Source organism: Mytilus trossulus, chromosome 4, assembly GCF_036588685.1.
Source record: "Mytilus trossulus isolate FHL-02 chromosome 4, PNRI_Mtr1.1.1.hap1, whole genome shotgun sequence".
NCBI lineage: Eukaryota > Metazoa > Mollusca > Bivalvia > Mytilida > Mytilidae > Mytilus > Mytilus trossulus.
In genome coordinates, this window is record NC_086376.1 from 26294339 (window position 1) to 26319469 (window position 25131).

The following is a 25131-nucleotide window of genomic DNA, read 5'->3' on the forward strand; positions in this document are numbered from 1 at the left end:
TCTATGTTAAATTCCTCCGTTTCAAGCAGGCACACCTCTTTTATTTTAAGTTCAAATAAAGTGGCAATCATTGCATTTCAAAGCAACACTTTATGGTGTCTTGTACTGAAAAAATCAACATACCTTGCATGGCATATAAGAAAGAACTGGTTCCCGGAACTTCAGATGTACCAAAACAGGTACTTCAGATCTGACAAACAGACAAAATGTACCCTCTTTTTAAAATTTGGTGCAGTTTTTTTAATATTCAAAACTAAAAGTCCAAAAGTGTTCTACAATGATCACCAGTCCTTCAGCTTTCATTTGATACCAAAATTAATTAAATATTCTACATATTTTGAAAGTTACACTCATGCGTAGGAACTATTTTGTGTTAAATATGTACTACTTTCTGGTATGTGCTTTCTGGCCGGGCCTGAATTAGTGGTGTTACACCTTTACAACTCTGTCGCATTATTTGCAATAATAAAAACCTCGCAATAATTTCTGAATTTACAGTATTTAAAAGATCAAGGAGTAGATCTAAGCAGCAGGAATCATCAATTAACAGGCTATAAATTCAACTTGGAATTATTTTTAATTATGGAATTTGCATAATTTCTTGTGCTTGAGATTTTTTAATAAATGAAATTGTGCAAATTCCATAATTAATGATAATTCCAAGTTGAAATAATAGCCTTCAATATGATGTTTTGGCTGAAGGTTAAAGTAGATAAGGAGAAACTACAAACAATAAATTGATCAGCAAAATATGATCTGCTTATAAGTAAAAAGTCAACATGGCTGAATTCCTCAGCCTTCTTTGCCCTTTAATGATGATTTTTACACATATTTTGTGTTGTGTTGGAAGCCAGAGCAGTTATACAAAAAAATAACCAACACCTTAACAGACTTGTAACCACAAAGTCATAAGTTTAACTCTCAGTTTTAATTTTTGCTTTTAACTTTGATGGATAGACAAAAATGTCAGACTGACAAAAATGCATGTTGGTTTACAGACAATGATATGCATACATCAAAGCTATTATGTTGTAATTCCATGTGGTCATCAGGTCAATACTCAAGCATGACAAGGTTAATTCTAACACTTGTTGTTATTGATATTTAGAATTTTGATGAAAATTTGAATGACAGGTCTTTGATGATGTGATACAACCTTGAGATCGAAAGATGTTTTCCTTACATACATTTCATTGAGGAACTAATGCAGTCTTTGAGTTTATAATTATATCAATGTAATTAAGATTTTATTTCTTTCTGTCCATGTATTAAAGTATTAAAATCAATATAGACTTCCTGTGAAACATAGACATTTCTTATTTCATTGATCATGTTGATGTAGCAAAATCTTTGATGTTTACCGTTAAAGTTATGGAAAACATTAAAAGTATTGACATTTCACATGTTAAAACCTTTCTGTCAAAAACAAATGAGAAAAGCTGTCACCAATTGTTTTTAAAAATATTGAATGGACATTGTGAATCACTTTTATTTAATCATGATTACCACGTCAGTTTTGACATGACCTTAAGGTCAAAAGACCCATTTTTTTCCAGTAACATCTGCACCGCCTCACATTTGTTTAGAGAATTTCTAAACTATTGATATCATGTTCAAGTTGAACACCTATTTGTATTTTTTTTCTGGTAAGTTATATGTTAAAATTCAAATATTATATGTATTCATTTATAATCCAGAATTTGTATTCCTCAACAGCTTGTTATGCACCCACAGACTTATATACATACTATATAGATATAGGAAGATGTGGTGTGAGTGCCAATGAGACAACTCTCCATTCAAATAACAATTTAAAAAGTAAAACATTATAGGTTAAAGTACGGCCTTCAACACGGAACCTTGGCTCACACGGAACAACAAGCTATAAAGGACCCCAAAATTACTAGTGTAAAACCATTCAAACGGGAAAACCAACGGTCTAATTTATATAAACAAAACGAGAAACACGTATTTATTACATAAACAAACAACAACTACTGTACATCAGATTCCTGACAAAAAATAGGACAGGTGCAAACATTTGCAGCGGGATTAAACGTTTTAATGGATCCAAACCTTCTCCCTTTTACGTCCATACATCCAATAATTGGTGTCCATTCTCTTACTTTTGTTTACCTTAACCAAATGTTATAAAACTTATACACAATGCTTATTACCACAAAACATAGATAAAATTAAAATTTGGGTAGTGTCACTTTTACAGTTTTGTTTCCGTTCTCTAATTTAGTTTGCCTCAACCAAATGTTATGAAACTTATGCTTATTACCACAAAACACAGATCAAGTACAACTTTGGGTAGGGTCATGTTTACAGTTCTTGAGTTATGTCACTTTATATTGACACCATCAAATTATTATCTCAATATTGAGGGATTGATCCACATTTGAATTGTTCCAAACCAGTTAAGATATTAAAGTTCATTTTGATTTTTAATTTATTTTGCTGATTTCTTTCTTTTGTCAACAGTACAAAGTTATCAAATGTAGTCCCATTACTGAGGAAGAAATTGAAATCTATAAAGTGAAAACATATATTGCCCTTCCCTATAAGTATTCAATATCTCCTTGGACTAATTCTTGACTGAAAAATACCCCTTGCAGCAATGTTGTTAATGGACAAAACTGTTCTTCAGATATCTAGATCAAGATTGTTTGATACTATTATTAAAAATTAGGAAAAAAGTATATTTTCTTCCTTAGGATGTTTTTGATGTGTAATAACATTGATGTTACCTGTATATTTGTAGGTCTTACAAGATAGTAAGGGATGCTAATTAGGAATCAGCTGACAGATTTTACAGGTAAAGAAAACAAGGGAAAAAAATATTTACCAGCCCAGGAGTCAGCACTTCTGTGTTGAAATGAATTATCATTGAAATAGTCAAAATTATAAATTAACTTTTTTATACAAAACTTTAAATTTTTTAAATACAAATTTTTTTCAACCTCAGGAATAGATTACTTTAGATGTATTTGGCAAAACTTTTAGGAATTTTGGTCCTCAATGCTCTTCAACTTTGTATTTTATTTAGCCTTTTTACCTTTTTTATTTGAGCGTCACTGATGAGGCTTTTGTTGACAAAACTCCTGTTTGGCGCAAATACAAAATTTCAATCCTGGTATCTATGATGATTTCTTTACAACATAAGGTAAATCTATAGTAAAAACACTTATCTGCACTAAATAAAGATGTCCTAGAGAACAAAAGTATTATACAAATTAATTTTTTTAAAGAAGACATTAATGATTTAAGGTAAACCAGTTATATCGTCTTAAGAAATAATCAGTTCTAAATGTGAATGGAAAAAAAAGCGCGAATAGGAATGAACTTTAAAAAATCTTGTGAATGGTGTATTTTGACTTCTGCGTCACATTTTACACCCTTCATATTTAACAGTAAGGTGTGAAATCTTATGAATGAATTGCTATTTCTGTTGATATTGACAACAGAGAAGTTGTTATCATTGTCTAAATAAACCTTTTCATTACAAACAAGTAATATTTCTCAACATAATTTATTGTACTCAATAGTTTAGTCTATGGTAAAAAGCCAAATAGGAATAATTTTTATTCCATATGAATTGCATTAGAGAAATAAAAACATGTTTTGAACTAATCATATATATGTCTGTCTGAAATATCTTCCCATACACCAGAAGTTACCATCAGAAGGCATGATCTTTCTGATACCAATCTTTGAACTTGCCATTGTTACAGCACAAAAGAGGCAGTTATTGGTACTGAATTTCAAGGTTACAGTAAACCACAAAATCCTTGAAAGTTGTACCTCACAAACAAGTATCAAACATGAATTAAACATATTTTTTTGAATCAGGCATTTCAGACACTGTCTGGTTCCATGTTTACTGTAGCTTTCCAGTCCAATGTAAACATAAACTTATGTTTAGATTTTATGCACAGATTCTGGTTAGGAGTTTTTATTGTGATGTATGATTACCTTCTAATAGATATAATGGTGCCATCCATTAATGAAACCATTAGAGTTTGTTTTTATATGAACCTTAATCACTAACTAAGCTTTGTATTCTACATTAGTTTTTATAATGTTCATCAGAGGTTTGTGATTAGCATGACAAGACATAAATCCATAAGATCATATTTTTTTATGTGATTAAATGTCATCTAAAGTACATAAAAAGACAAAAAGAATTGATAATTAATTATGGAGTCTGTATTTCAATAGGATATGTGATGTGTTTTGAATAGGTTGCTGTGTTCATTAAGAACAGCTATTGTCTGACTTTTATATCATATTTTAACTTTCAGTTAATAATAATGTTATATGAAAGGAAAATGTACAGTAGAGACTATTCAATAACAATGCACCTGATAGAATACAAAAATCAATGACATAAGTAATGACAATGTCACATGATATAATACAAAAATCAATGATATAAGTAATGACAATGTCACATGATATTATACAAAAATCAATGACATAAGTAATGAAAATGTCACATGTCAAGGAGTGGTCAATATTTTGTTTATCAAAGACCACAATTATAAATTCAAAGAAACAATCATTAATTTAGTAAAAGGAAAAGACTTCCTATTGAACCCCCTGTTAGGGGAAACAATATTTTATTGTGAAAATAATAACATAACATAACGGAAAATTGGGTATCAGAATATCTATTAAGGAACCACCCTCACTCTTACCAAATGGTCATTCCCTTAGGATGGAAAAAAAAAGTGAATTTTCACTTTTATTTATTTTTCTCCCCCCCCCCCCCCCCCCCAACCCCTTTACTGCTGACGGAATCATAAATTGTGGTTTCAGAAGCAAGTCTTGCAAGTTAAAACAAATATACTATTAATTGATAATAAAATATATGTGTTGTAGAATTAATTGTTGAATAATTTTATTTCTAAGGCCGATTGGAATTTAAGAGGGTTACAAGCTTTGATCTGTGAGTTTCTTTTCCTTTCATATTAGACTTTTTGTTGATGTGAAGTTTAGGTTTAAGACAGTTTGCTGCTAACAAAATGAAATAGCATCCTCAATGATGGATAAAGTTTACCCTGAAAGGATCAAGTGACCTTTAATATTGATGGATTTTATTTGCGGTTAATCTGTCATTGTAAAGATTTTGGTTTAAGTAAATTTTTAGGTTTTTGAAAGTAAGGTATATGAAAGTTCACAGTTTTTAAATGCATATGTCAGTACACAAAAATTGTATGTTGTCATCCAAAAAAAAGTGTATAATCCACCTCTGAGCTTTGTTGTGGTCTATATTATAGTATTAATGAATGGATGTTTTTATAATGGCCCTGTTATATGTCCAAGGTCTGTAATAATGGTCACGGAAGTCTGTAATGGCACGAGGGAAGGCAGAGGGCCATTACAGATATCCAAGGCCATTATTACTGACGGGTGACATATTGCTGTGTTGCTGCCAAATTAAATAAAATACAAAAGAGCCTTGTAATTATATTATTTTCAAAACATAATTAATTTAATACAGCATGTGTTGCTGCCAAATTAAATAAAATACAAAAAAGTCTTGTAATTAAATTATTTTCAAAACATAATTAAAAATAAAACATTAACAATATTAAATTTATACATTTTTGGTTTGAAAATATCATCTATTCCTGTGAGGATTCAAATTTCTGATTTCTTGAAAAAATGTTAATGTTTATAGTTTCTGTAATGACCATGTTTTTCTGTAATGGCCGTTTATTAATACCCAGTTTGTCTGTATTAAGCCCAGTTAGGGTTTTTAATAAACAGTATTTTTTGGCTTTAATGTACTTATAGTTGGTTAATAAAGTTCTTTTATCATTAGCTATATGTTTAATATTGTTTTACCACTCTGTACCTACATTTTAAAAGTCTTTCAATTGTGTTGTGCCATCTTAATTTCTATTATGAATGCTGGTGTTGTATAACCACAATTTATAAGTCAGGCATAATGAAAAAAAATATCCTCTTGTGCCATAAGGTAACACAAAGATCAATTGGTTATCTTTATACAAAAACATGGACCTCAGCTTCACTGTGATTCATAAACTTATTTTAATATGAATGCCCAATCTGTAAATGCTATCTGATCCTAAATACCATGAAGTATTCAATGTTATTATGAATAGTATTGGTATTACATATCTCATATTTTCTAGAGCATGTTGCTATAGCAATAGTTTTATAAACTATGTTTATTTGATTTAATAATGAAATAGTGAGGTAAAAAAGTACAGCAGCCAAACAATACAAACAAAGGTTCATAAATAAAGATATTTAGAGGTCACCAAAGGATTTGAATGAGCATATATCATTCAAATTCTTTGGTGACCTCTAAATATCTTTATTTATGAACTTGTATTGTTTGGCTGCTGTTAGAACCAGAAAAATGGAAAAAATATTACACTAAAAAAAAATTGTATGCACCTGTCCTAAGTCAGGAGTCTTTTTGAATGGTTCTACACTCGTCATTTTTATGGCCCTATACAGCTTGATGTTCAGTGAATGCCAAGGCTCCCTTTTGAAAGTAGTACAGTGACCTTTAGAGGTTTACAGCATTGTCCTTATGGTCTTGTATTAGATATTTGTATTATTGGCAATCATACCACAGCTCCTTATTTTTATACAGATTGTTTCTTTGTAATAATTGTTATAAAAATATAACTGCTTTAATTCAAAGATAGCTTCATTATACTGAAAATAGTAAATTAAATTGTTATAATATATTTTATATGTTATTCTTTTTCCTAAATGCCACTAGTGTCACAGTCTTTTTTACTTAATGTTTATATGATGTGGGGAACTTTAAATTAGCGTGTAAATTAGATTAAAGAAAATCTTGATCTAATTTTTTGTTTAAATTAAAATTTTAAATAGTATACTTGGTGCCAGTCACTGTTAGCCTAAAGTGTTTACCTATAGACAAGTTAATCGTCAGTCTGAGTACATGTTTTTCTGTTAGTTTTCCGTTGTGTGTTCAGCACTTGCTAAGCAATATTACATCACATTTAAAAACAAACCAAAACCACAACATTTTAATAATTTTAAAAATACCTAATAGGTAATAAACTGGTTCCTCATTATAGGAAAACAAGAGGTATTCGTGGCTATCAGATTTGCTATATTTGAGAATGACATCTCAACGGTTGTTCACTTAATTAACAGTAATGAGACTTCGTTAGTAAATCTTCATGATACCAGTTTTCTTGAAATTGGTTCCCAAAAATAGGAAAACAAATTAAATACATGTAATTCCAAGAAAAGAACCAGTATGATAATTTTCAGATGAAGAGACAAAATCATTCCACATGATGTTTTAAGCCTTCATTTAATTAGGAATCAACAAAAGAGAATTTTGCACACATGCAATAAACTTTCTACCCAAGTTAATAATTTGGTTGATGACCAAAATACCAAATTGATGATTTAGTCCAGTTTGAATGACTCATCAATAAATCTTTCATTTAAAATTGTACTACATTTATATGTTTAGTTACATCAAGCAAAATAATCCTGTACATAGTTTTTTTTTTCTTTGAAAACAATTCTTTTACTAATAGAATGATGAGCCACAGGGCTCAGGCTACAGTGTCATGGGCAAAACAGTCGCTTTTCCATCTGTTATTTTTCCCCACAGTAAAAAATGTCATCTAGTTGCTTGAATGTTCACAACAATCGCTTTTAGTCATTTTTGATATTGGCATTTTTTTAATTAAAAAAAAAAAGAATCTTTGGAATTCTATGTTAACATTACTATAAGGTATCTTATTACAATAAGGAATTGCTTGACTATAAGTCTTGTAATATTTTATATTAGATTTGAATTTTTGATATCTGAGTATAAAGGTTGTTATCCTGCTTGGGTTCACATATTGTTGAAGGTTGTATGATGACCTCTAGATTTCTTTCTTAAGCTTACCTAGTCTGAAAGATCATTTGATCTATTGCTATCACACGGCTGTCCATCTGTAAATTCTCATATGTCTCATTCATCTGTAAACTTTCATAATTTCATCTTTTTCACTAACTTTTAACCATGCTTGGCAAGGACAAGATCTCATTTACAGGCATGGATAAAGGAGGTCCCATATAAAAGATCCTTTTTGGTTCTGATCATTATATTTTCTGCACATCTTTATCATTGTTAGTGGCAAGACATTTTTGTTTTAATGTGAATGTGTCTTTTTTCCAGCAATAATGGGTTATACATATATAACCAATGATGAAAAAATATTTTACAGTAAACATGATTAAATTATATTTGTTAACCAATATATAGAAAAGTCAATATGGATTAGTCCTGTTAAATAGGTCAGAACATTAACAGGGTTAATATAGATTTCTCCAGTCTTGACAGCAACTGGGCAAAAATGTATTTATCCATGCCTGTAAATGAGATCTTGACAGCAACCTTGCCAATATGTATTTATCCATGCCTGTAAATGTGATCTTGACAGTAACCTGGCCAATATGTATTTATCCATGCCTGTAAATGTGATCTTGACAGTAACCTGGCCAATATGTATTTATCCATGCCTATAAATGAGATATTGACAGTAACCTGACCAATATGTATTTATCCATGCCTGTAAATGAGATCTTGACAGTAACCTGGCCAATATGTATTTATCCATGCCTGTAAATAAGATCTTGACAGTAACCTGGCCAAAATGTATTTATCCATGCCTGTTAATGAGATCTTGACAGTAACCTGGCCAAAATGTATTTATCCATGCCTGTAAATGAGATCTTGACAGTAACCTGGCCAAAATGTATTTATCCATGCCTGTAAATGAGATCTTGACAGTAACCTGGCCAATATGTATTTATCCATGCCTGTAAATGAGATCTTGGGAGTAACTGGGCCAATATGCATTTATTCATGCTTGTAAATGAGATCTTGACAGTAACCTGGCCAAAATGTATTTATCCATGCCTGTAAATGAGATCATGGGAGTAACTGGGCCAATATGCATTTATTCATGCTTGTAAATAACATCTTGACAGTAATCTGGCCAAAATGTATTTATCCATGCCTGTAAATGAGATCTTGACAGTAACCTGGCCAAAATGTTTATATTCATGCTTGTAAATGAGATCTTGACAGTAACCTGGCCAAAATGTATTTATCCATGCCTGTAAATGAGATCTTGAGAGTAACATGGCTAATATGTATTTATCCAGTCTAGTATGAGAGAACTGATACCATGTGACTTATCCAGTCTAATGTGCCTAATTTGATTTGTCCTAGGTTCAGAATTTATAAAATCACCTGGTATATTGTATGCACAGTCTTCCTCCACATGTTAAGTCCAATAATACTGTAGTCTGTTCAAGTAATTATACTTAAAGTTTAATATCAACTGAGCATTTGTTTATTGCAGATAATGAATTAGAGAAGTTTGAACAGCATCATTGGTAACCAAAGGTAAATTTATAAATATGGAGAAAATGACAAAGTAACCACAATGTTAAATCATACAACAGCATATAAATATTTTTGATACTTTTCATTATTTTCATGGTGTTTGTGGGTACAGATAAACCACGAAATAAAATTTAAATGTTCTAAAAATTATTTTCTATGAGGTTGTATGCAGACTTAATAGCAAAACCATGAAACCAAATTTCCACGAAAATTGTACCAGTACCGAACTATTCAAGGAATTGTGATATTTCTGTCTTTCGATGTGTTCTATTTTTAGAAAACAGTAATATTTCCCCTCGTTTTGTATGTTCTATTGAAAAAAGGTAGTAGTTGATATTAGTATATAGGTAAACCAGTATTAAATGATACTCATGTTTTGCTTTCATTTTCAATTTACCAATATTCCTTCAGAAAAAGCTTGATATATAGCATTACATGTACATGTAATAACAATTATTGGAAGAAAACAAACAATTTCTTAAAGGGACTTCTTCACAAATGTTTAGAATGAAGAATCTATGTGTAGATTAGAATATAACAAAGGCATCACATCTTTGTCCAATCATCAGCTTGACAATTGGTCAACATCTTCAGGTCTTCAGAAGATTAAAATATATAAGGTTAGAAATTTTAAAGGAAATTACTGATCTATAATTAACCACATTTATCTTGATTTACCATAAATAAATAATGTAAAAAGGATTTGTATATGTGTGACATTCATTTTGAACAAGATCACAGCTCTATTGAAATCATGACTTATCTGGGTAGTTTTTAAGTGTGGTCCTTGTCAAAAGTAGTTAGCCTATTACAGAAAGTCTAAAATCAATGTCAACTGTTAGACTTTAAGCTGCAAAAAGACATTACTTTTAAAATATAGTTGGATGATGTACATTTAGGGTTAGAAAAGTAAACAAACACATTGACAGAAATAAAAAACAATCAATGGATTTAACCGAATCAAAATTGCACTGAAATTAACTTACTTTAAACAGGTAGAACTTATATAGAAAAGGTCATATTCATTATAACATTTTAATCTTCAGATATGAAAAGATGCCCACGTTCGTTTGATGAAAGAGAATTGATTGGTTAAAGATGAAAGAGATAGATGAAGTTCCAACGAAGATTAGTGTTAGTAAGATCTGTCTCTTCAGGAAAGGATCAGATATTGATCTAGAGGTATGTATATAGGTAAATCAATCAATTGTGGATAGATTGTGATTTTACAGCCTACTTATTACCTAATTATTACCTAATTAATAATGGAAAATAAGGGGAATAAAAGGTATGAAGGTCTATATGGTAGTCTACGGTATCTATCACATGTATTGGAATTAGATACATGAATATGTCGTTACTGGGCACCTGGGGAAAAAGTTTCATGGTGTTAATTGGTACAAGGTTAATGGAGGCTATACATTGTAAATATTTCTAACAATACCTATCATTACCTGTTTTATAAGATTAAAATTGACTATTTGTTGCAATTTTATAAATGGTTATCTAAATTAAGGGCTACAGGAACATTTTTTTTTTCTAAACAAGGAAAATTTACATTTTTGTCAAATGTCTAAAGAATTTATTACAAAGAGTTGCACTTAAGTGATATGCTGATCTATTTTTGATGAATCAGAATGATGACTATGTCTATAATTGGAATGTATATGAATCTGTAGTGAATATGAGATTTATATGGACAAAATGAGAGTTAGAATAATATAAGGTAAAGTAGGGGTAATACATCTTTATGTTAATATCTGTACAATTAAAACTGGTAGATTTGTTGAAATCGTTGAAGGTTCCCCTTTTTTCAAAATTTTGACAGAAAAATAAAATGTAAAATAAATCTTGGTTATAATTCCCTCATTTTAATGAGAAATTTTGTTTTTCTCGTTTTCTCCAAGAACTCAATGATAATGTTATTCAAAAAAAATTGAAACGACTGTATTATTAAAACATAAAAATAAATCCACAATTAGAAAATCGTGAAGTTGTATTTAAAATTGATATTTCTACAGTTTTAATGTACAAAAATGTATAATATTTTCTCGTTTCCCATGGGCTGTCCCGTGTATTTTTCATAAACCTGAAATGCCTGATTTGAGGTTATTGAATTGGACCATAGAAAAGTTGGTCTAAGACTAGATGGATAAGTATAAAAAAAAATTGAAGAAGTTTGAAAGACAGGTTAGTCTGTTTTCATACCAATTTGGCAGAGACAGTTAACAGATTATGCCATATGTGACTACAGTCTTAATAGTTTATCATGTTAGGTAGTACCATTATTTCTATATGAAGTAAGTCCAGTTCTATTCTTTCATTTAGAAGATGTGTTTTGAGCTCATGCTTCACCCAATGTCATCAAATCTATGTTTTTTTGAGCTAGATCATAAAAGTGGGTTTGGAGGTATATCAGGTACCAACTAAGTAATTCTTGTGTCTTACTACTGTATCTGTCCTCTTATTTGTTCTCCTCATGTCAATTCTCAAGCATTTGTGTATACCTGTCTTTACACTCTTTGAGTTGTTAGATTGCTGTCTTGATGTAAATGGCAAATTACCTTTTATTCACTTATTATAACACCTATTATTACTAATTTCTATATTCCGATCATCCAAGAATTTCAAAAGATATAATTTTGTAGTATGTTTAATAGTCTTGACCTCTTGTTTTATCAGGATATTATGCACTTATTTCTCATCAAGTGATGTCTTTGGACCAAGGCATATATTGCTGAATTTATTGATTCAAAGGAAGCAATCTCATATTAATGAGTTTTAAATGCAATTTATTGGCAAATCTTTCTATTACCACTAAATACTTCTATTATGGTCTTGCATACAAGTACATAAATGCAAATAAAGATAGGTCATAAACATATAGAACAATCAGTTTTTGCATAAAAATTTCTTGAGAATTAATTCACATTTATTTTCATTTAGAAAATTGTAAAATAAAGTTTTTGTTTCTGTTTCTTTGTTTCCTAAGTAATGGTCGTAATATTTTATAGAAAGTGATTTTCCTTTTCTTTTTCTTTTTATAAGTTCTTAAATCTTTTACTTAAAAACATAAAGTAGCAATAAAACAACAAACACATAGTCATAGAGATGTACATTAATATATTTACAAGTCCATTCTGTCAGATTATTTGTTAGCACCACTTCTAATGTCCAGTTTCCATGTAATTTCACCTTTACCATACATCTGCTACATTTCCAGATCAAATAAAATTTGTGAAGAATGCTATACCTTTTGTCCCCAGTTGACACCATTGTGATACATTGTGGGGGACATAGAAATTTGGTTTGTCATTCCATATCTTCGCTGGGCTTCCAAAATGTTGTAAATGAAAAAAAATATCTCACAAACAGGCTATGAAAATTTTGATTTTATGCAAAATTGCATTGTATGTGCTCTCACATGTACAGTTCTTTCAAGATTTTTATCAAACGTATGTTGAAGGTTGATATCAGCAATCATGTCTCTGATAATTTCAAAAATCAGTGCAGATCAACTACTTTTACAAAAGTTATGCACCTTTAAAATTTAATTATTTGGAAATTAATAATCTAAGCCCTCTCAAGCCAATGTTCTATAAATAATAAATTAGAGCCCAAAAAATTGACAAAAATTTTACTCATTAGCCTTGACCAAATGCAATATATATGCAATGGCATTTGAACTATGTTCTTTTATGAACACATTTTTCGAAAAATGACATGATTTAAACAACCTTTTTGAGAAGAAGAATTTTTCATACTATTTTGTTGATACCCCAATTCCCCTCCCCCTTAATTTCCTTAGTTATTCCACTATATAGGCAACATATAGCCATTATTAACATCAACCATTTATTTTATATATGATATCATTTTACAAAATTAGTTCTTCAGTATATTTTGTATTTAATGGATTTTTTGGTATCCTTGGTAATATAATTGTCAACCTTCGGCTTGTGATATATATTACATATCAGATTGACAATTTTCATTATCAGCTTATTTTTATTTTGCATGGTAATGTTACCAGCAGCTGCAGAGGTTTACATCTTACCAAAAACAAAGATACAATTTCATTTACAGAGTAAAATTAATTACCAAATTTGAACTTTTAGCATTGCTCCTATAGAGATTCGTACATTGCTGATTGACCTAAAACTAATGTGCTTTATCACATTCCATTAAGCTTACTGAAGATCATACAAGCTTTTCATTTATGATTGGTCTACCATATATAATTCTTCATTGTTTTTTTGTGTATTAGAATTTCACACCCAATAATCTGTTGACGTATACATGTATTGGTCAAAAAAGTATGTGCAAAAGATATATTTCAAATATTTAATTAGATATCATACCTGTCAGATAATTAGAAATCAGGTAACTTTGTTTCTTGTCAGAAAAATCAATATCTGAGATATGCCATCATCTTTCATAATGTTTTGTCACACCTCAGGGGGATGGAGGATATTATTACTTCACAGAGCAAGAAAAAATGGGTAGGTCCAACTATTCTTATCACAGCCTTCCATTCATATTTTTTTATTGATGGGTAGTACATATATGTATTTGACAATTTTTAAATTTTTTTATCTTCTTCATGTTAAATTTAGTATCTTAATCTAAGCTGGAATGATTATAGACAGCTAATTCTAAAATGGGTCTTCCTATGTCATAATGTTTTGAATATTTCTCTTACTTTTGCATATACTCTTACATGGAAAACTTGTAGATTTTGAAAAAAATCTTTAATTCCATAAATGTGTAAGTAATAAGCACCTCTATTGATAACAGTCTGCACCCAAAACTTTTTAATCTACTAGTCTGGACACTAAATATGAAAATTTGTCCCTATATGACTATATAAAATTTCGAAAATTTTCACTAGTCCGAAACAATATTTACTAGTCTGGGGCATCGGACTAGTGGCTAACAGTGCAGACTGTGATAATGGAGCAGCACTAATGTGTATCTGTTAATTCTCCCTACGGAACAAGAAGTGCTATTTTGAAAATTAAATCATCCACATACTTAAGTCCAAATAAACACATAATCCTTGTTTTTCTATGCTGCATGTATGCTATTGACCATGCTATTATATTTGTATTCAAGGCCTAGAAACAATTAAGAGGGAATCAATATTTAAGTTACCTAGCATCTCATCTATCAAACACTGCAAATTTACTCACAAACACTCAGCAGTCATACAAATCTTAGTATGGTGACCTTTAGTTGACCTTTAGTTGTCAAATGAGTGTGCATCTTGGTATGGTGACCTATAGTTTTAAAACTGTTAATGATCATATTAAATACCATTTTTTGCTGATTTTGTCATACCTTTCAACCACAAACTTTTGTACCTAATGTAACAAATATTCCCACAAAGTTTGAATATGTTAATTTTAATATTAAATACCACAAACCACTGATGTTTTAACAAACCACAGAAATTGATTTATAATTATGAAGGTACTTCCACAGTTAAAGATGTATTGCAAGTCTTTGCAGTAATTAATAATTGGTTGAAAAGCTTACCAATTTATGATTCTGAAATGTCAATTTTGTCAATTTTTTTTCTACTTATGAGTAAAATTGAGAATGGAAATTGGGAATGTGTCAAAGAGTGGTTGCTTCTGAATGCTGGTTTGAAATACGTTCATTGAAGGGTGGAGCCACTAGTTATCATAATTTTTTGGTGATAAAATTGAATCAAATTTATAGAAATCTAGTATGACTTGTAAATGTACTGTCAGTCATGATACTGTAAGTATTAGGCTGAGAAGTTTACCCTTTACATCAAGTTAGAATTCTCAAATGTCAGTTTTGTTTGAAATTACAAAGTCAAATGATGTGCTACTGAAGCAATGATTAAAAAAGAAGCAGCTTATCCAGATTTTTGAAAGGTAAGGTAAATCCAGAAAACTGTATATTTACTGCAGAATGGAACAAAGAGAAAAAAAAAATGATTTTATGCTAAAAATGATATACTTTCCAATCACAGGGGGTGGACATCCCCTTCCCATCTGAATCCTCAACTAAAAAGTATTGTATTAAAACCTCTTAAGCATCTAAATAATTGATGCTTTTAAGGCTATGTATAAGAGGCATTTTATATTTTAAATTCTCAAATTACTTCTTATAAAAGTACTGAATCAAATGTTATTTTAACAGAGAAAAAATTGCCTTTAATCACTCTTTAAAAAGTGCTCTTCATTGACTGACTATATCTTCACTACAGTACAATTGGTTCCAATGAGATGAACAGTAGGCAGTATTACAGGATGTTTTAAATCCTTTGTTCCAATAAGATGAACAGTAGGCAGTATTACAGGATGTTTTAAATCCTTTGTTCCAATGAGATGAACAGTAGGCAGTATTACAGGATGTTTTAAATCCTTGGTTTCTATAAGATGAACAGTAGGCAGTATTACAGGATGTTTTAAATCCTTGGTTTCTATAAGATGAACAGTAGGCAGTATTACAGGATGTTTTAAATCCTTGTAGATGGATACTGAATGGGGATTTTTATTATTCACAGATCATTATGTTTATCTCCTGTTTGTGTCTCTAAAACATGTGGTTTCTGTTCTATATGGTTTATATGCTTTTTATAATTTGAATGTTAGGTAACTGTTTCTATTTCCTGTTACTGTCTGCCATTTGTATGCACTTTATTAAACAAAAACAAACTATTTATTAAAGTTAATCACAATAACATATAGTGTGATATTTTGATATTAAACTTTGTTTTTGACCAAATGGACCAAATGATAAAACATTATTCACAATGATTACTGACTTTAGAGCTAGATCACATTTCGGGAAATATGTAAGTCCTATTGTTATTCCAAAATTTAGGTAGTTTCACCTTTCAAATAAGCATAAAAAAATCCTCAAAATTAAATTTATGAAATATTTCAAACCTTACAAATAAAATACATTTCTATATACCACTTACACTGTCAACAACAAAAACAGGCTGCCTTTAGACGTTTCTTTTAATCTCTAATTCCTAGTTTTTTGTTGTTCTTTGGTCAGGTTGTTGTCTCTTTGACACATTCCCCATTTCCATTCTCAAATTTATTTGTTTTAATCTCCATTAAAAAATTGATATCTTAGGAGATTTAATTATTGATTTTTGTATACTTATGAATCTGATACTCTTTGCTCATTAGAAGATGCTGCATTACTACCTGAGAAAACATGTAGTAAATAAATAAATAATGAATCACCGTTAAATACTTCGACTTCAATTTTCATTTATAAAAAGTAATCAGATATTTCTTTGAATGAAAATAAGTAAAGATTTATCTAATGACTAAAACTTAAGTTTATAGCAGAAGATTCATGTATAATATATATATATATAAAGTTGTTTTGTTATGTGATACCTTTCTTCGGAATTTGAAATAGATATGTGCTTACGCTAGGGTTAAAGATTCTGGGGAAAAATTGATTTCTTATATCTATTTATCAGAAAAAAATCTCTGATTTTGAAGTAATGACACTTGAGTGAAATAGAATGAAAATTGATTTTTTGCATATAGTACGTTTATCATGGTATGAAAATGAATCCCAATGAAGCTCAAAATGACATTTCATAGGTTTGCAAGAAAATACAATAGACCCGAAAGAGTTTTAATTCCATTTTCATAAAGAGTGGTGTATTTATATAAACAATTTATAGTCAAGATTAGGACAAAACCTACTTGATATTAAGGTCAAGGTCTTTAGACAGTTATTTGAAATAGTTTCAGTGGGTAGCAGATGCTAAGGTTTGCAATGTTTAACCATTAATGTTTTTGGTTGAAAAGTGAATAATTTGTATATGGTCTTCTTGTATAAGTCATTGAATTAAAAAGGCAAGCCTTTAAAGCAAATGATGTTCTTTTAGGGATTATATGATGTTTATAAGATAAAAAAAAAGGTAAACTTTTGATCTTGTCAATGAAAGGGTATTTTATTTTTAACCTTAAAAGGTGAAGTAACGAGACTGAAAGTGACAAGAGACAGATAAGCGTTATTTTGAAGTTTGTACGGTGACTGTTTAGATATGGAGAGGAAGATATTTAAGATGCTAGGAAGTGGAGATTGGTCGCCACCCTTCTTACTTTGCCTGATGATTTAATCCTGTCATAGTTATGTCTATATTTAATAAGGTTTTATATGAAGATAGGAGAAAACTTGGATTTCCATGGTCCTCTAGGGTAGGATGATTTTTTTCTCATTTTAGATATTTTTATTCAAAGAAAATCTTCTTTTGAAAAGTAAAACAATATCAAGTGCTTTTGTCTGATATTTTTGAGAGAAAAAATCTATTCACATAAGTTCTGCTTTATTTTTTTATTAAATAGAAAAGTTTAAAAGTTTAAAAAGAATAGATTATACTCCAAAAAAGAGTCAAACAAGTTGTTTCTACATTTCTTTCAAAAATAATATTCAAAATAATTTACAAATATAACATATTGTTTTTGAATTACTGAATAAAAACAAAATTTTAATCTACTCAAGTTGAAGTTTGATAAAAACTGAGTTCTCATCAGATGCTCTGGACTTATTATATTAAGGAATTAATCTTAAAGTATAAATAAATAACAAAAATCAAATGCTAAAACCATGCTTAGGAACACTGGTGCATTTCAAAGATAACTTTAATAAATTTTGCATCTTTTTATTTCTTGTATTTATACTTTTGCGCAGGCGCAGGTGAAAATATAATTGTTATTTATAAAAAGGAAATCATAGGATATATGGCAGGATAAATTGGTTACTTTGTCAACTTGATGCTAGATTGATACTCAACAGAAAATATCAAATCTAAGTCATTACAAAATGGAGGAAAACTTAGAGTGAATTTATCTGTAATGAGAAAATTAAAAAAAAAAAAAAACCTACACACCGAAAACATAGTTCTGCCATACATCTGACATGTTTTACTGTAATCCTGTTATATCCAGCTTCACAGATGGCATACATCATAGTATTCCTTTTATATCCATCCTCACAGCTCACATTCGTATGAATTGTTTTACTGTAACCCTCTTATATCAAGCACCACAGCTGATATACACCTGACATGTTTTCCAGTATAAACCCTCTTACATACAACCTCACTGCTGACATACAACTGACATGTTTTCCAGTAAATACCCTCTTATATACAAACCAGCAGTCACTGCTGACAATTACATCTGACATGTTTTCCAGTATAAACCCTCTTATATACAACTTCAATGCTGACATACATCTGACATGTTTTCCAGTATAAACCCTCTTATATACAACTTCAATGCTGACATACATCTGACATGTTTTCCAGTATAAACCCTCTTATATACAACCTCACTGCTGACATACATCTGACATGTTTTCCAGTATAAACCCTCTTATATACAACTTCAATGCTGACAAACATCTGACATGTTTTCCAGTATAAACCCTCATATATACAACTTCAATGCTGGCATACATCTGACATGTTTTCCAGTATAAACCCTCTTACATACAACCTCACTGCTGACATACAACTGACATGTTTTCCAGTAAATACCCTCTTATATACAAACCAGCAGTCACTGCTGACAATTACATCTGACATGTTTTCCAGTATAAACCCTCTTATATACAACTTCAATGCTGACATACAACTGACATGTTTTCCAGTATAAACCCTCTTATATACAACTTCAATGCTGATATACGTATGACATGTTTTCCAGTATAAAACCCTATTATATACAACCTCAAAGCTGACATACACCTGGCATGTTTTCCAGTATAAACCCTCTTATACAACCTCACTGCTGACATACACCTGACATGTTTTCCAGTATAACCCTCTTATACAACCTCACTGCTGACAATTACATCTGACATGTTTTCCAGTATAAACCCTCTTATATACAACCTCACTGTGTACATACACCTGACATGTTTTCCAGTATAAACCCTCTTATACAACCTCACTGCTGACATACATCTGGCATGTTTTCAAGTATAAACCCTCTTATACAACCTCACTGCTGACATACACCTGACATGTTTTCCAGTATAAACCCTCTTATACAACCTCACTGCTGACATACACCTGACATGTTTTCCAGTATAAACCCTCTTATACAACCTCACTGCTGACATACATCTGACATGTTTTCCAGTATAAACCCTCTTATATACAACCTCACTGCTGACATACACCTGACATGTTTTCCAGTATAAACCCTCTTATACAACCTCACTGCTGACATACATCTGACATGTTTTCCAGTATAAATCCTCTTAAACAACCTCACTGCTGACATACACCTGACATGTTTTCCAGTATAAACCCTCTTATACAACCTCACTGCTGACATACATCTGACATGTTTTCCAGTATAAATAAACCCTCTTATATACAACCTCACTGTGTACATACACCTGACATGTTTTCCAGTATAAACCCTCTTATACAACCTCACTGCTGACATACATCTGACATGTTTTCCAGTATAAACCCTCTTATATACAACCTCACTGCTGACATACGTATGACATGTTTTACCCTAATCCAGTGTTTATCAGCTGTTCAAGGATTAATCCATCCAAAAATACTGTTTTGCAACTCATTTGTTGATTTCTGAAGAGCTTTATCTGTATTCACATCCAACATCAATGTTCCTGTCCATTCAAAATAGTGAATTTCCCTTTTCTTAGGAGTTAATGCCTGCATCACCTGCATTTTGTGTATATCATCATTGTTATTTTACAATCACTGGATCAAAGTGAGTGTGGCCTAGATGAGAATCAAGACCCACTCAGGTTCATCTTTAAAAAGGCTGATTTGAAACCCTTACAAAATTCAAATCTGAACCCACTTTGACCTCAAGCAATACTATTGGTGTTAGACATGTTAGATATACCCATAAAGGCATTTAAGTGGGGTCTTTCAGCAATTTAACCATATTTCATAGTAAATCATGATAAATATGGATATCCAATTACAGTAACATGAATGGTTTCATGGTGTAAATGAGAATGTGTTTGCTTTTCAGAGCTTTTGTTTAGGCACACCTACGTTATATTGGAGTTTTTCCTCCCCAAACTTCTCTGTATCAGTTAATTGTTTTATGTCACGTTTTGTTTGTATTTCCCACCTACTTAATTCCTATAAAGTGTCTTACATATTATCTCGATTTTTTTTATTACACTTTTTACATTTTTTGGTTTTTTATCAACTAACAATTCCTGTATGATATAAGTGATAAAAATAATTAATGAAAAATGGCTTAAGATTTATTGTAACCTTTTGAAAAAAATATCCAATCTTTGATCCAGGAAATGAGAAAGACAAATGATCAATTCATCGACTGACATACATACATATTTATTTTCTATATTCTGCATGTTAATATATTTTTATTTGTCTCCATATAAGGAAACCAATTACTAGTAAAATAGAAAAAGTTGTCAGACACATACGGGAATAAGGAAGCTTTTACATGTTGTTGTTTGTACACCTGTTATTTAATTTAACATAAGTTTAGATGTTAATCTTGTACGTATTTGTAATTTCAAAAGATAACATTTTTTTAAACACCTTCAGGGAGAGAATTCATTAGTAGAAAAGTGAAATGTTTCTGGATCAAAGATTTGTGTTGATTTTTCACACCTTTGGATTTAACAGATAATTGCCATTAAAGTCACCACACATTAAAACTTACACTGACATAATGATGTGTCAAACGTTGATGGATAACACTTCAATGTAATCAAGTCGCTTTTTGTATTATTATAAAATTGCATATATTTGTGTATTGCCTGGTGGTATGATAAGTGTGGGAATTTTCATCTGGTAAGAATTTTCAGTTTTAACTTTAATTTATGGAATACATAAGATTTTTAGATTTTTGTACAGTGATTCTATAGAAGAAAATTATATATGTGGATAAAATCTGTCGTAGAGTTGTCACTGGTTCAGACGTACTTATTATATATATATACATGTGTATGTATATAAAGCAACATATGAAAAGGTTACTTGTAATTGACTGAGTATAGTATGATAAAATATTCATGCCAGATTGAAAAGATAATTTGTTTGAATTAGAATATTATAAAGTTACATGTACAATGAATAATTTTAGACACATTGTTAAAATTTTCCTTTTCAAACATAATATTTCCTGTATGTTAAAATATTAAAATTCATTTTTATTCAATTTTGTGATGGTATGATTAATGTCAGAAAATCAAAGACTTTGTCATCTATCTAACTTATATCCTTGATGTATAAATGATGAAGAGAAAAAGACGGTGGAAAATATCTTTTTGTAGAAATTCACATTTTTTATAAAATTCCATCCTTCAATTTTTTTGTAAAATGTCAGAATGAATAAACTGATATTGTTTTTTATGGCCTAAGAGAAATAAAAACGCAAGGCCCGACTTGGACAGTGATCTATGTCACTTTTAACTTTGATGTATAAATGATGACGAGAAAAAGACAGTTGAAAATATCTTTTTGTAGAAATTCATATTTTCTATAAAACATTGCCTCATATTCAATTTGCAGGCCATTACCTTCAATTTTTTTTGTAAAATGTGAGAATAAATAAACTGATATTGTTTTTTATGGCCTAAGAGAAATAAATTCACAAGGCTAGCCTTGGACAGAAAGGAAGTAATTATATATAATTATATACTGTGGTAGATATACTCTGGTCACTAACAGGTACTATTGGCAGGTTAAATTGAGTAATGGATCAAAATACCTGTAATTAGTAACTAATTAATATTAGACAGGTGAATGTTAAAATGGAGGGCACCTGTTCTAGCACTCACATGACAAACTGATAATGATGACAAAATGTGCATTATTACAACCGTTAGGGCATCAGCCTCGTCTGGAACAGCACAACCAAACACTATTTCTTATAACGGATAGATACTATGGACAAACACATCAGACTAAAGTAAGTCAGACAAACAAATAACTTGTGTAGCCCAGACACAGCAGAATGTTATCTATAGATGATTGCTTGTTCAAGCTTTTACCCCATCCTCTTAGAAGATGCGACTTGCAGCTTTGTTTACACAGTCCAAATATACCAGAAATCTATTTGTGGGCAATTAATGGATGAGGATGTTCATATGTACATAAAAGGGGGGACAAAGACACCAGAGGGACATTCAAACTCATTGACTCAAAATAAACTGACAACGCCATGCATGGCTAAAAAAGAAAAAAAAGCAAACAATTAATAGTACAATAATTATTCAAGTACTTTGATGAAATCCATGTTTAGAATGTACTTCTGGAGAATATGATTTGTATAAAAGTTTTACCTGTTGATTATAAAATTGATATTTTTCAATTATTATTGTAAGTGTTAAGTAGGATTGTTTAGGTTGTTTTTAAGCAGCATGAAATTACAGTCAGCAAAAAATACCGTTTAACACTTCCTACACAAAAGTATCAGAATTTTAATATAACTATATAATATCCCATGTGATATACAATTCTGGGAGTAAGTTGATGTTAAAAAGATTATATCCGATATGATATACAATTCAGGGAGTAAGTTGGTGTTAAAAAGATCTTGTCCGATATGATATTACAATTCCAGGAGTTATAGGAGGTGTTCAAAAGGTTTGTCAGCTATCTTAATATTGATAAAAAAATATTTTTTCAAATATTTCTAAAATCTGCTTTTCTAATGTTTTTTTTTAATTGAAGATCAGCATCATTGTTATAATGTATTTTCATGTGTTTTGTCACATGTCACACCTCTATCATGATTCACAACAGTGAAACTCTCTGACTCTTGATACAGGATATGAAGATGTGCTTCACTTATTTCAAATTTTATTTACGGTAAAGTTCTTTTTTGTATAGTTTAAATATTAAATGCTATCTAGGACCTAATCTGTTAGGTTTTATTTTATATTTTCTCATCACTGATACCTATGCATCAGGTTGGAGTAGGAACTTTTAATCGTATACATCATGTAAGGTGAGTTCCATGCACCCTGCTTAATAAATAATTGTTGTATCTCCATTGTCAGTAATTAGCCTTTTATTGTAAGGCAAATTTCTGCCTTATACAACATACCCTCACTTTTTTAGGCAGTCCAAATTCCTGCCCTTTTATCATTGTTGCCCAAAAATTATTGTTTTTGCTCAGCCTGAGTAGTAATGATAAGAGTAATATATTAATGTAGATAACCTATTTCTTTGAACTTAATTGTTTTTTAGGCTATGATACTAGTATACTGACAGTTCATATTTTTCTTTATCTATTTTTAGGCAATATTTGGTGGACGTATAAGTAATAAAAAGACCAATGTTATCAAAACAAATCCAGTGTACAAAGATGGAAACGGAGTGAAAAGGGGAAATAACTCTAGCAAGGAAAATGATATGGGTGGTATAGAAATTCAGGTTTATAATAACATACCAAAATCATCATTAGAAAATACAACTAAACATGAAAATTTGATAATGAAAGAACAATTGATGACTGAAAATTCACGAACAGAGCGTGATAAAGTAACAGTAACTAACGGTGATGTTTGTGTGGGTGATATCATTATAGAAAATGGGTACAGAAATCCGTCATTTATATCTGATACCGATAGTGAGGCAGGACTTGATGTGATGGAGCATACAGTGAAATACTCTGGGGAAGGGGAGGGGAAAGGTAACATGTCTGGGTCAGAATGGCCAGATATTGATGATATTGCTCTGCCACCACTGTCTCAGGAGGAAATTGACAAATCAAAGAATAGTGATGATGAAGCTTATGAAATGATAGACTACAACAGAAATAAAACAAAATTCAAAAATGACATTGATCCTGGTGACATTGAAATTAATATAAGTCAGGACTTGGAAGCCAATGTTCAATCAGAGGTAAAAGTAACTGAAAATCTGGTTCAAGATAGAAAGGATGAAGTTCAAACGGTCTCTACAACATTAATCCAGTCTGAGGCTCAAGATCAAACAGTTTTAGAAGTTCAATCAGAGTCTGAGCCTGTTAATGAACAAGACACTTTAGAAAAACAAGGAAATGAAAATGACAATCTCTTAAATGGTGAAATGACGCACATTACAACAAGTGATCTCAGTTCTAAAGATTCCAACGAAAATGAGAAAAATGACACTAAAAGTGATGTTCAAAACGAAAACAGAAATGAAACTAATCACCAAAAGACAAATGGTTCCATTAACAAAGAACCAAAAATAAATGGATCTGTGAATTCAACATATTCTCTTGATGAAGACAGCTGTGTAAATGAGAAAGGAAAATCGAAAAAGAAGAAAAAATTAAAACAAAGAAAGAATTCACTCCCAGATCATATATTAAACTCATTGAATATGAAACCATCTAAGCCTATTCTTGTCCCTGTAGTCATGGATGATAGTGCTATGTCAGTAGGTCGTTCAAGGTCAACGGACAATTCAAATGAACAAAAATCAGTCAAATTTTCTGATGACACTGTGTTTAATGATACAAAACCAAATAAATACAAACAAGAAAGATTAAATTTAAAGGATATTTATAAGGGGAAAATTTCCAGTAAGGATGCTGTTGCCAAACTTAATCCGGTGTTTCTTGACGAGGACAATCAGGCTTTACAAGACAGGAACACAGAAGGTGGCGACCAGGTAATATACTTACATAACCAATAATTAAGACATGTTGAAACCG

The 25131-nt window shown here is 30.5% G+C and overlaps 1 protein-coding gene across 9 annotated transcripts in view; it reads left to right on the forward strand.

Moving 5' to 3' along the window:
• The first annotated feature begins 2776 nt into the window (after positions 1–2776).
• The window catches only part of LOC134714967 (suppressor of Mek1-like), a 29683-nt gene continuing 7328 nt past the window's right edge, over positions 2777–25131 (forward strand). The window contains exons 1-4 of one of the 9 annotated variants that reach the window (XM_063576717.1): positions 2777–2821; positions 9393–9436; positions 10483–10618; positions 23727–25088. In XM_063576717.1, the coding sequence (XP_063432787.1) occupies positions 10535–10618; positions 23727–25088 (1446 nt within the window). In that variant the 5' untranslated portion in view covers positions 2777–2821; positions 9393–9436; positions 10483–10534. Of the gene's footprint in view, positions 2822–9392; positions 9437–9829; positions 10057–10482; positions 10619–10947; positions 11163–13854; positions 13939–17501; positions 17647–20877; positions 20976–20999; positions 21273–22098; positions 22393–23726; positions 25089–25131 lie in introns of those variants that run through there. The other 8 variants (XM_063576716.1, XM_063576722.1, XM_063576719.1 and 5 more) reach the window with 8 other exon arrangements.